The sequence below is a fragment of the Danio aesculapii genome, chromosome 22, assembly GCF_903798145.1.
Source record: "Danio aesculapii chromosome 22, fDanAes4.1, whole genome shotgun sequence".
Taxonomy (NCBI): domain Eukaryota; kingdom Metazoa; phylum Chordata; class Actinopteri; order Cypriniformes; family Danionidae; genus Danio; species Danio aesculapii.
Window position 1 is genome coordinate 6,754,543 of NC_079456.1, and position 13,585 is coordinate 6,768,127.

Here is a 13,585-nt window from a genome sequence, read left to right on the forward strand (position 1 = left end):
TCACTTTCAACTCAGGAAGTCCCTAAAAGACATCTAATGAAAACACAGGTTCAGCCACATTACAATGTGTGTATTTCTTGTTGCCTTGGCAACATTTACGAAATGGTGGTCAGTCTGGATAGCACATTGCTATGTAAGCAATAAAAAACAAAACAAACCAACAAAAAAAAAACACGTGTATGTCTTGCCAGGGCCAGACTTAGTGATATGAGGGCCCTAGCTTTTAAATTTTTTTTTTACTGTATATATATATATATGTGTGTGTGTGTGTGTGTGTGTGTGTGTGTGTGTGTGTGTGCGTGTGTGTGTGTGTGTGTGTGTGTGTGTGTGTGTGTGTGTGTATGTATATATACTTTTATATAATATTTAAAGTATATTTTATTTTAATATTTAAAGAAAACTTTATCTTCCTAATGTAAAATTAAAAGCAATAAATTCACAAATAATAAAAACAAGTTCACAAACTACAGAGGGGGTGCAAAAAACTCAGTCCTGGAGGGCCGGAGTCCTGCAGATTTAGTTCCAACTTGTCTCAACACACCTGCACATATGTTTCTAGAAACATAGTCTAGTGCAGTGGTGTCCAAACTCGGTCCTGGAGGGCCTATGTCCTGGAGAGTTTAGCTCCAACCCTAATCAAACACACCTGAACCAGCTAATCAAGCTCTTAGTAGATATACTAGAAACTTCCTGCAGGTGTTTTGAAGCAAGTTGGAGCTAAACTCAGCAGGACACCGGCCCTCCAGGAACAAGTTTGGACATGCCTGGTCTAGTGGGAGCTTGATTAGCTAGCCCAGCTGTATCTGATTGGGGTTGGAACTAAACTTTGCAGTACTCCGGCCCTCCAGGACTGGATTTGAACACCCCAATGTACAGTTAATTAGCCACTTTTATGATTATATATTTTATATTTTAATAGTAATAACAATAATAAAAAAAACATTTAAACTAATTCAAACTAAGTTAATTTTATCCGACAGGAATCATGCTCTGTAAACACTCTGATAAGCATCCTGTGTCTCTTCACACATCCTGTGTCTCTTCACTCTTCATCACAAAGCTTGCAGATGAGTTGTGTGCGTGCGTCATCACCCTGCTACAGTGGGTCTTTCCATAATTTCAAAGCCATGTGCAACTATAGCAGCAGCCTAATCAATGGGACATCATAATTTTATAAGCTATGCAATAATTCATAAAAAGGACACAATCCACGAATAGGCTTTGTTTATTCACGAATATGAGCTATGCGGCGCCAGTGTTCTAACGGTCTATTTTGCAGTGCTGCTTATGCTCAAAGTTATAATGCATTGATTGATATTGACCAATAACACATTGTTACAATGTGTTCTAATTGGTCAAACGTCGTTGTTTAAGTCCTAAATTACCTTAAATAGAGAATTTAAATGTTTAATTTGCATGATAAGTTTTACACTACACACGTTGTTGTTCATCTAAAGGAGATGGTAAGTGGGGATGGTTTTACAAAGGGAATGCTGTCATTTTTTTCTATAAGAGGGGTGCCTTCCCCCCGCATCCCCCCTCAATTCGAGCACTGGATGTATGTCACATTAAGAAAAAAAGTAACTCTTTACCTCCAGGTGGTTATTTATGTTTATTCAGTTTACTTTTCCTAAAAAAGAAGTAGGAGAATTCCATATTCATGAAATTGTAGAATTTTTGTAACTAAATTTTTTATTTTTTTTTGGAAATATGTAATGGTCACAGACCAGTGTTTGAAATATATTGTTGCAAAGCAAATAAAATGCGAAATCTGTATTACATCTATTAAAAGTTTTAGTTTTATCTTTCTAGAAAAGCAATAACAATTTGCCTTATCATGAGAAATTGGTCTGAGTTCTCATGGGTTAAAAAGGCTGGTGGTGGAAGAAAGTGAAACTGCAATGTGCCCCTGTCTGTAATATATTTACAGTGACTTTATTCAGAATGTCAGAGTGTGACACTGAGAAATACTGTGTGTTCTTCAGGTGTGTTTGCTGATTCAGGTGTAGTGAAGTCAGTAATGGAGGGAGACTCAGTCACTCTGGAGTCTGGTGTTGCTCAACTAAAGGAAGATGATGTGGTGACGTGGAAGTTTGGACATAAAAACACTCAGATAGCTCAAATGGATCTAGATACTGGAATCTCCTTCACATTTGATGGTGATGCTGTGGGATTCAGAAACAGACTGAAGCTGGATCATCAGACTGGATCTCTGACCATCATGAACACCAGTACAGCAGACTCTGGAGTTTATCAAATAACCATCAGGGGCAAGACAAAACCAACCACACACAACTTCAGTGTTACTGTATACGGTGAGTCTCAATTACAGGTCTGTCCACCCTGTCTGATGAGTATTTCTCATTTATATTTTATTGTATTGAAAATTTAAGGGGGTAGACACGGTGGCTAAGTGGTTAGCACAGTCGCGTCACAACAAGAAGGTCGCACTGATAACATTTGTGTGCTTTTATGGCATGTTTTGATTTTTTGGGTTGTTGATATCAATTTGGGGATTTAAATTTAAGCTTTGTATATTTTTTTACACAATATTTAAGTGTGCATATTTATTTTGCTGCTCATAATTTATAGGTTACGAACAAAAGATGTGTAAGCAGGTTAACTGTGATAAAAGATGTGTAAAGGTGAATACTTATTATTAATGAATATTATAAATTGATCACTGACCACTACAGGCCCATATCTAAGCTCTCATTTATCTCAAAAGTTTTAGAGAAAATTGTACTTTCACAGTTGACCTCATATCTGCACATCTTTAATATTTTAGACCCGTTTCAATCTGGTTTTAGAGCAAAACACAGCACTGAGTCTGCACCACTGAAAGTCACAAATGACATTTTACTCTCCATGGATTCTGGGTCATCTGCGATGTTAATACTTTTAGACCCAAGCACTGCTTTTGATACTGTAGATCACGACATTTTATTGAAACGACTTGAGTGTGTTGTTGGAGTTCAGGGCCTTGCCTTACAGTGGTTCTCTCATATCTAAAGGGGAGATCTTTTTCTGTAAAATATTGGATCCTTTACTTCACCACCTAAACCCATTCATTGTGGTGTTCCACAAGGATCTATTCTTGGCCCTCTTTTATTTTCTCTTCCTTTAAGCTCAATACTCCGCCAACATAACATAAACTACCACTGCTATGCTGATGATCTCCAACTATATTTTCCTATCGACCTAGGAAAAGATTTATCTTTAAAAAACCTTTTCTTATGCCTAACTGACATTAATACCTGGATGACCAATAACTCTCTTCAACTAAATGAAAATAAAACAGAAGTGTTATTATTAGGTCCTGCTGCTACCAACGATTCAATTGAAGCTCAGCTAGGAGTCCAAAATGACAATCTGCACAATCACGCCAAGAATCTCAGAGTTATCTTTGATCCACTCTTGCAGTTTGACAAACTTGTAAATGCAGTTGAGGAGAGCAGCTTTTTCCAGCTTAGATTGGTGGCAAAAGTTAAACCGTTTCCTTCTAAAAAAAAAAGATTTAGAAATCGTAACACATGCTTTAATCTCCTCTCGGTTAGACTACTGCAACTCCTTGTACATTGGTCTACCTCAGTCAACACTGTCTCGGTTACAGTTGGTCCAGAATGCAGCTGCCAAATTAATAACAGGTACTAAGAAAAGAGATCATATCTCCCAGCCCTCGCCTCATTGCACTTGCTTACTATAAAAATCCGAGTTGATTTTAAAATCCTTCTTTTTACTTATAAAGCACTGCACAATTCTGCCCTGGCCTATGCCAGTGAACTTATTAGGCCTTATACAGCTTGTAGACCATTAAGATCCCATGATCAGTTTCTTTTGTCTGTTCCTCTGTCTCGCTGCAAATCAAAAGGTGATTGAGCTTTCTGTGTTGCGCCCCCAAGGCTCTGGAACAGTTTCCCTCTGAACATCAGGACTTCTCCTTCATTGGATGCTTTTAAATCTAATTTAAAGACTTAATTTTACTTTCTTGCCTTTGAATGACACATGCATGTTATTTATTATTTGTATTTTAGTATTATTTATATACTAATATATTTCCTTATATTTTTAATACCAGTTTTTATTTTTTTATTTTATTTCATTGTAAAGCACTTTGGATCAACTACAGTTGTGTAAAATTGTGCTCTAGAAATAAAGTTTGCCTCGCCTAAATCAACCACCAAAATCTTAAATCTAATAAATTAATGACCTGCAAAACAGCTGGATATTTGTTTCTTTAAAAAAATGAAAAAAATAAACATAAAGGTTAAACAACACAAGCCTACAGGAATTATTTAATAAACAATTATATAATTATATAACTCACCTCAACACAAAACTCCACCAGCCATCTCCCGGTACATCTATATACAGTACATTATTTTCCCTATTATATTTTTTCTGTTGGTTTTGTATTTCAAGGTATCAAATATTGTTTGAGAGTTCATTTTAATTCACATTTTTTAGATGGAACAAGAACTTCTGTTTAAAAATGTGTGCACATTTAATTTGGATGCTGGTGTATTTTTTACTTTATGTAACTTGTCACTGAATTATGAAGCCACATCTTAGCCAAATGAAACACAGAAACAACACAGAAGAAGCATTTGAAACACAAAAAAAAAGAAAAATTGAAGAAATTGGATTCACTGTAAAGTTGAAATTATTAAATACTGTCCTTTAAAAGTCTGCTGGTTGTAGAAAGGCTACAGGTATAAGTGAAACTGCAATGTGGCCGTTTCTCTCTGTAATATATTTATTCAGAATGTCAGAGTGTGACACTGAGAAATACTGTGTGTTCTTCAGGTGTGTTTGCTGATTCAGGTGTAGTGAAGTAATGGAGGGAGACTCAGTCACTCTGGAGTCTGGTTTTGCTGAACTAAAGGAAGATGATGTCGTGACGTGGAAGTTTGGACATAAAAACACTCAGATAGCTCAAATGGATCTAGATTCTAAAACCTCCTCCACATCTGATGGTGATGCTGTGGGATTCAGAAACAGACTGAAGCTGGATCATCAGACTGGATCTCTGACCATCATGAACATCAGAACAGCAGACTCTGGAGTTTATCAAATAACCATCAGCGGCAAGAGAAAACCAACCACACACAACTTCAGTGTTACTGTATATGGTGAGTCTCAATTACAGGTCTGTCCATCCTTTCTGAGTACTTCTCATTATTAGGATTATTATTATTAGTGTATTGATAAAATTGAGCTTGGATAGCAATAAACATTTGTGCAACTTTTTTGCATGTTTTGAACTTTTGGGTTGTTAATATAAATGTTAGAATTTAAATTAGGTGTTAGACCAGGGGTGCTTAACTCATTCCTAAAGGTCCGGTGTCTGGCAGAGTTTAGTTCCCCAATTAGACACACCTGAACCAGCTAATCAAGCTCTTTCTAGGTATTCTAGAAACTTCCAGGCAGGTGTGTTAAAGGAAGTTGAAGCTAAACTGTGTAGGACACCGGCCCTCCAAGACTGTATCTGTGACCCAAATCGCATACTTATGAACTTTTCTACGCCATATTGTAGTATAAATAGCGCAAGTAGTGCGTTCACACTGAAAACTCTAAAAATAATAAGTCCACTTTAAATAACCGGATGATGGACTCATTCAGCCGGTAAAATGAAGTGTGGAATCATGGGCACTTCATGCACTCAATGACCGCAGCTTTGTTCACGTAGTGGAAGGGGCGGAGCTATCGGGCGCACATACTCAAACTTTATTTATTTTATATTGTGAAAGCAAAATTCTTCGAGAGTGATTATAGCGGCTCCCGGTGGTGAATGCGGTTATACTCATGGCAGGTATTATTTGATAGTTTGGTGATTTATTTCACTGATTTGGCAACCGTCAAACGTCATCAGGGAAACGGGTTGAATTTCCGCTTAGTAAAAAAACATTAGTGTGCCATTTGGGACAACACTACATACATATACTATGCTGTTGAGTGTGTAAGTGTATAAATACAGTGCATAAATATAGTGTGCATTTTGAGATGCAGCTTGAGTTTGGGCACCCCTGCTTTAGACCTTTTTCACACAATAGGGCCACTACGTGATGCTGGTGGATAAAAATGTTTCCTGACCTGCTCCTCCAAAACATCCCAAAGTGGCTCACTAATATTTGGATCTGGTGACTGTGCAGGCCATGGGAGATCTTCAACTTCACTTTCATGTTCATCAAACCACTCTGTCACCAGTCTTGCTATGTGTATGGTGCTTTATCATCCTGATACACAGCACCAACTTCAGGATGCAGTATTTGAACCATTGGGTGCACATGGTCATCCAGAATGGTTTGGTAGCCTTTGGCACATCCATCTAGCACAAGTATTGGGCCTAGGTAATGCCATGATATTGCAGCCCAAACAATCACTGATCAACCCCATGCTTTACTCCTGGCATGCAACAGTCTGACAGTGAAGGTGGACAGTGAAGGTGGACTCATTAGAGAACAATAAATCTTTCACATTGTCCACAGCCCAAGATTTTTGCTGATGGCACAATTGAAACCGATGTTTGGCATTGGCACAAGTGAGCAAAATTTGGCTATAGCAGCCTGGCTACATGATCACATTTCTATACAACTTGCTTAAGACTTATGCTTTTAATGTACACCTTTATTCCCTCTTTATGTGTAATCGGGTGTTTTGCAACACGTCTCTAGCTCGTATATTAATATTATGGTATTAAACTCCTACAATCAAAACTCTACCACAGCTAAATAAGACCATATGGCCCGTTTCCACTGAGTGGTACGGTACAGTACTGTTCGGTTTGGTACGCTTTTATAGCCGTTTTAACTGTCAAAAGGCGTACCGAACTGAACCATACCACTTTTTCGGCACCCTTTCAAAAGGGTACCAAAGACGAAAAAGGGTACCAAAAGGCAGAGCCTCACGCACAGCTGAAAAAATCTGCAGAAATGTCAACAATTCTGTGTTATGGGGTGCTGTGGAAAAAATGAACTTAAATGATTTTAGCAAATGGCTGCAATATAACAAAGAGTGAAAAATTTAAGGGGTCTGAATACTTTCTGTACCCACTGTATGAAACTGCCTATCCAAAGGTGCCTCATGAGCCAGTTTCTCCCCAGTGTTTACTGTGGTAACTTGGTTCAGGTGTGTATTGTCATCTATTTCTTTGTTCCCCTTCCCGTCTGCATTAAGCTGCGATCACACTGCACTTTTCTCCACATAGACTTCCATTCATACGCATGCAAATGGAAACACAAGGTCGTCCGTCAAGTTTCGCAGATCGCTGCATTGGAAAGTTAAAGCTTGGTGAACTCTGACCTACAAAATCGCATCACTTGACTGTATGAGATCAATCGAGGATCAAAACAGGACCTCTCTGGACAGGAATTTAAAACATGGAGCAATCGCTCGCCTTTTTAAAATGTTCAATCATCTTGTTTAATCCCGCCCCTTTTCGCAGCGCCGTACGACAGAATTTCACATGCTCAAACTCTAGTGTGACCGCAGCTTTAGTGTTGACTAATGTTTACTTGTGTTTTGATTCTCACCACCTGTTGTAGTTTGTTTAGTCAGTATATTTAGTTCCTGTTTTCCCCATGTTCCCTGTTCGGTCTTAATGTTTTTTCCTCTTGCTGTTTTACCTGGATGTTCCTGTGCCCTGAGATGTTGATGCGCATATCATGTTAACTTTTTTATTAAACTGTTTATTGACTTTATTCCTATGAACTCTCCTCATTATTCCTTGACATCCATGACAAATGTATGATGAACTATTCCTTAAAGGTATGTGTGTAAATGTTTCTTATTGTAAATGTTATTCTGTTTTTATCTGATGTTTTCAGCTCGTCTGCCTGTTCCAGTCATCATCATCAGCGACTGTTCTTCCTCCTCATCTTCATCAGTGCAGTATTGTTCAGTGTTGTGTTCAGTGAATGTGAGCGCTGTGAGTCTCTCCTGGTACAAAGGAAACAGTGTATTGTCCAGCATCAGTGTGTCTGATCTCAGCATCAGTCTCTCTCTACCTCTGGAGGTGGAATATCAGGATAAAAACATCTACAGCTGTGTGATCAACAACACCATCAGCAACCAGACCACACATCTGGACATCCACACACTCTGTCAACCATATCCAGGTATTTTTATATACTGCACACTACTTTCAGTATAGTACTTTCAGTATAAATTCCTTGGTTTTGGAATTTAATGTGTCAAAATTAGTTTGAGAGTTCATTTTCAACTGAGAAGTTCTTTTCTGTGTTTTCATATTTCAGACTGTGTTTGCTGTTGTGGTTCTACTGAAGCTATGGTCCGACTGGTTTTCTCTGCTCTGGTGTCTGTGGCTACAATTTCAGTGCTGGTTTATAACTATAGATCCAACAAGGCTGAACCCTCACAATGATTAACAATATATTCTCCTAGCAGGACACAAGGGTGTGATTTGGTTTGCATTTGAATTATTTGCTTAGTTAAATTGTAGTGCATACAAAACTAAACCCCTGAAAAAACATGACAAGTTCATTCTAATTTGATTGAATTTTTCTATTCTGTAAGCTATTATTCAATAATTATGTTTTGATTCAATTAAATTTTAAATTCTGATAACCTTACCCGATAACTTGTCAGAACAGGGCAAGTCTGTCAGAAACGGTGGCAGGGAATTAGCTTGTAACAGTACATCTGTCGAGAATGTTATTTCGAACAAAAAACGGACTGGCCCACCGGGAAATCACCCAGTCCTCCCGATTAGCCAATCCGGGCCTGTGCTAACGTTATATCTAAAAAAAAGTGAGGGGGACATGTCCCCCCTGTCCCCCCCGGGAACTGCGCCACTGGACATTACATCCGGGAATAAAGTTTTCTCTTGTTAACTATTTTACAGAAAAATTCTGTATTTTTTACCAAAAAGTTCTGGCAACCATAGCTGCCAGTATTTTCCCGTAAATTTTACAGAATTTTTTTTACAGTGTACATAACAATAAAACAATAATCTTTACAAACTAGAAGACATTTTGCAAACATTTAACCGTGGCAGAACCCCAAAAATTAGAAAAAAGAGAAAACAGGCAAAGTGATAGCTAATAAGGAATAGAAATATTAATTTAGAATCACAAATGACTTTAAGCGCAATATTCTAAACAAACGTCCAATAATAATAATAATAATAATAATAATAATATTAATAATAATAATAATAAGAAGAAGAAGAATAGTAATAAGAATAGTAATAAGAATATAATAATAATAATAATAATAAAATAATAATAATAATAATAATAATAGTATAATAATAATAAGAAGAAGAATAGTAATAATAAGAATAGTAATAAGAATATAATAATAATAATAATAATGATAATAATAATAATAATAATAATAATAATAATAATAGTAATAATAATAATAAGAAGAAGAAGAAGAATATAATAATAATAATAATAATAATAATAAAATAATAATAGTAATAATAATAAAATAATAATAATAATAATAATAGTAATAATAATAAAATAATAATAATAATAATAATAATAAAATAATAATAATAATAATAATAATAAAATAATAATAATAATAAAATAATAATAATAATAATAATAACAATAATAATAATAATGATAATAATAATAAAATAATAATAATAATAATAACAATAATAATAATACGAATAGTAATAATAATAATAATAATAATAATAATAATAGTAATAATAATAAAATAATAATAATAATAAGAACAATAGTAATAATAATAATAATAATAATAAATAAAATAATAATAATAATAATAATAATAAGAATAGTAATAATAATAAAATAATAATAATAAGAAGAATAGTAATAATAATAAAATAATAATAAGAAGAATAGTAATAATAATAATAATAGTAATAATAATAAAATAATAATAATAAGAAGAATAGTAATAATAATAAAATAATAATAATAATAATAATAATAATAGTAATAAGAATATAATAATAATAATAATAATAATAATAATAATAATAAAAATAAAATAATAATAATAAAAATAATAAGAATAGTAATAATAATAAAATAAGAATAATAATAAGAATAGTAATAAGAATAAAATAATAAAATAATAATAATAATAATAAGAATAGTAATAATAATAATAATAATAATAATAATAAAATAATAATAATAATAATAATAATAATAATAGTATAATAATAATAATAAGAAGAAGAAGAATAGTAATAATAAGAATAGTAATAAGAATATAATAATAATAATAATAATAATAACAACAATAATAGTAATAAGAATATAATAATAATAATAATAATAATAATAATAATAATAATAATAATAATAAAAATAAAATAACAATAATAATAAAATAATAATAATAATAAGAAGAATAGTAATAATAATAATAATAATAGTAATAATAATAAAATAATAATAATAATAAAAATAAAATAATAATAATAATAGTAATAATACTAAAATAATAATAATAAGAATAGTAATAATAATAAAATAATGAGAATAATAAGAATAGTAATAATAATAAAATAATAATAATAAGAATAGTTTAATAATAAGAAGAAGAATAGTAATAATAATAAAATAATAATAATAATAATCATAACAACAACAATAATTTAAATAATGAAAACATAGCCTATCCCAATCCTGGAAAAAAAAGCTGCGTTTAAACAGTGCAAACACTTCTAATAACACCTTAATGCTTATGCCATATTTTAGACGGTTATATGTATGAATAACTGAAGACTCTCCTTTAATGCATTCGCTCATTATGTTCAATTAATTTAAATTACACGTCCCATCCATACTCAACCTTAAATCATACCTGAACACTCTGTCTAACAGTTCCAAGTAAACTGTTTTGTGTGACATTCTCATAAAATCTCTCTGGTTTTGAAACTAATATCTTTGTTCTCAATTTTTCTTATCCCTGGCATTTATGTTTATCTATTTTGTATTATTATGTTATATTCTTTCCTGTTTCTCTTACATTTATATTCTTTAGCAGCCAGTCAATATTATACTTTACATCTAATGAGTTAATAAAGACAGAGAATGTGTAACATCATATTCATCAAAAGACGGTTTATGTGCATGTAAGGCCACCGGTCCGAGCAGGGCGCGAGCCGGCGATACCGGCATGGGAGATAAATGTTCTGAGGAGGCTAAAGATTGCAGAACAACGTCTGTCGCTGGATGCGAGGAGTGAGGTGATCACCAGCTGGCTTCCGTTACATAAGGGAAAATATAAATGATCAAAACATCATTTACTTATTTTACCCATACTCATTTTATTACTTATAATGTCCAAGACACTGATATTAATATTAAATGCTACTTTTGTGCCTTTATTGGGTTTTTTTCTCGGGTTAAAAATGTTAAATTATTCCATCTCCACCTGCTGGTGAAAAAGCAGCTGGCGATCTTCAATATGCAATCTATTGCTTTTCCTGCAGTCGAATTTGAGCCACTGAATTTAAGGAAGCAAATATTTGAACTGAAATAAAATGAACTGAAAATTACCTTTTGAACATTATACATCGTATTTTTAAAGGGTATTGAATATTTTATAAGTGAAACCTGGAAAATAAATATGATTTATTGAATTTATAAGTACCAAAACGTGTTTGGAATATTTGTTGTTGAAATATTCACAGCTTAAATAAACAGCAATGTTAAATTTCAGAACCTAAAAATACAAACTCTGCAATTTAAGTCATCAAAATGCAAGAACTTGTTAATACGGTGTATTATTCCTTTCAGTTTGTGCTATTAATCAAGTTTTTTAATTCAATACTTTTGGCATTGATTTTGTTCCATACTAGTAGTCCAAACAAGCTGTTTCTTGTAGTTCTTAAAAAAGGATTTTTTTGTCCACAACAATACAAACAGCACACCAATTACCATTTAAACAGTTAAAAAAGCATAATAGATTCCCTTTAAATACAGAAATACATTGCCATTTAACAAACTGCATTATAATTGTGCGTACTACATTGTTTTTTAAGTTGTAAAACTTAATGGTCCCACTTTATATTAAGTGTCCTTAACTACTATGTACTTGCATCAAAAAATAAATACGATGTACTTACTGTGTTCATAATGTATTTGAGAACACTTGTGGTGCTCTTAGGTTGGGATAGGGGTAGGGTTATGGACAGGTTTGGTGGTATGGGTAGGTTTAAGGGTGAGTTGAGGTGTAAAGAATGGTCAACAGTGTATTTACAAATGTAGTTACAAAGATTAATTACAGATGTATTTACATACAGATATTTAATCAAGCATAAGTACACAGTAAATACATGTATTTACACAGCAAGTACATTGTAACGAATTATTTATTTTGGTGTAAGTACATATTAGTTAAGGCCACTTAATATAAAGTGGGACCAACTTAATTTACTCTTGTGCCTTATTTTTGCCATTTTTTTGTTTTCAGTTAATTATTTTTTATTAATAAGTAAATAATTTCTACAATTAATATACTATAATATAACATAATTTATAAACGTACTATAGTTTATTTACTGAATTAATCTAGTCGAAGCAAATTAGTGAGCTTGTTAATCAAGAAAATATCATGAATGCAATGGCACTTAGCAATACTGCAATTTAGTTTATTAAAGAGCAAATAGAATTTGAGTCCAACCCCCAACAGAGACGTACTGTTCTGCATCACACACTTTTCTACAGACCGTAACAGTTTCGCAACCATCCTCAGTGGATTACAGACTGCTAAACTGTTGAAGAAAATGTTTCAGTCGTTTGTTTTTTTGTGTTTGTCTTTTTGGCTTCTGACTGGTAAGTTATGAATGCTTTCATGGTTTGATACAACTGTATGATCTTGTCTAGATTCAGGGTTTTATGCTTTAAAGTAAATAAGCACATGAGGCTCATAAGTTTCTTTATTAAGGATCAATGATTTTAAAAAAATATATTTTCTTAATTTAATTTTAAGTGTAATTTCCTGTTACCTCAGTGGCATATTAAATGAGCATGTCAGCTTTTTTGTATTATTAATGATGAAATCCATTCTGCTTCATATTTCTGTGGAAACAGTGATATGGGTGTGTGTAGGAAACAAAACGGAGATGGTGAAAAAGCATAAATGTGCCAGACTCAACAAAGAACTAATGAAACACTGAGATGCAGAGCAATGATTAATGAAATACAAGTAGGTGCAAGCAGAATCACTGAAGAAACATAAAACAGAAATAAAATTTCTCATTTTGTTAAGGCTGAGTTATTCTTCTGCGTTGAGTAATCACCGTAACCCACAGTGCATGCCTTGCATGTACTCGCGCATTTATACTTCTGCATTTTTGTTTGTGTTGCTCTGCAATAACACTTCTGAAACACTAGCTGACACTGGGTTTCTATGCTCTTCTGTGTCGTGTTTCTTTGCAGGTGTTTTGTCTACACCAGAAATACTTGTAATGCTACCTACTATAAAAGTAGCTCAAACTCACTCACTCAACGTGAGAACTGGCAAACTTTAATCGTAAGGTAAACACAAAACAAAGTATGCATATAGAGCTCCTCCACAGACTCGACACTTGTTAAACACTCAAGCCACGGGCTTGCTC

General features: G+C 33.3%; 1 protein-coding gene across 1 annotated transcript in view; it reads left to right on the forward strand.

Annotated features, from left to right (window-relative positions):
• The first annotated feature begins 102 nt into the window (after positions 1-102).
• The window catches only part of LOC130216582 (uncharacterized), a 29,306-nt gene continuing 15,823 nt past the window's right edge, over positions 103-13,585 (forward strand). Inside the window, exons 1-2 of the mRNA XM_056448477.1 lie at positions 103-133; positions 1,986-2,315. Of these exons, the coding sequence (XP_056304452.1) occupies positions 103-133; positions 1,986-2,315 (361 nt within the window). The remainder of the gene's footprint in view (positions 134-1,985; positions 2,316-13,585) is intronic.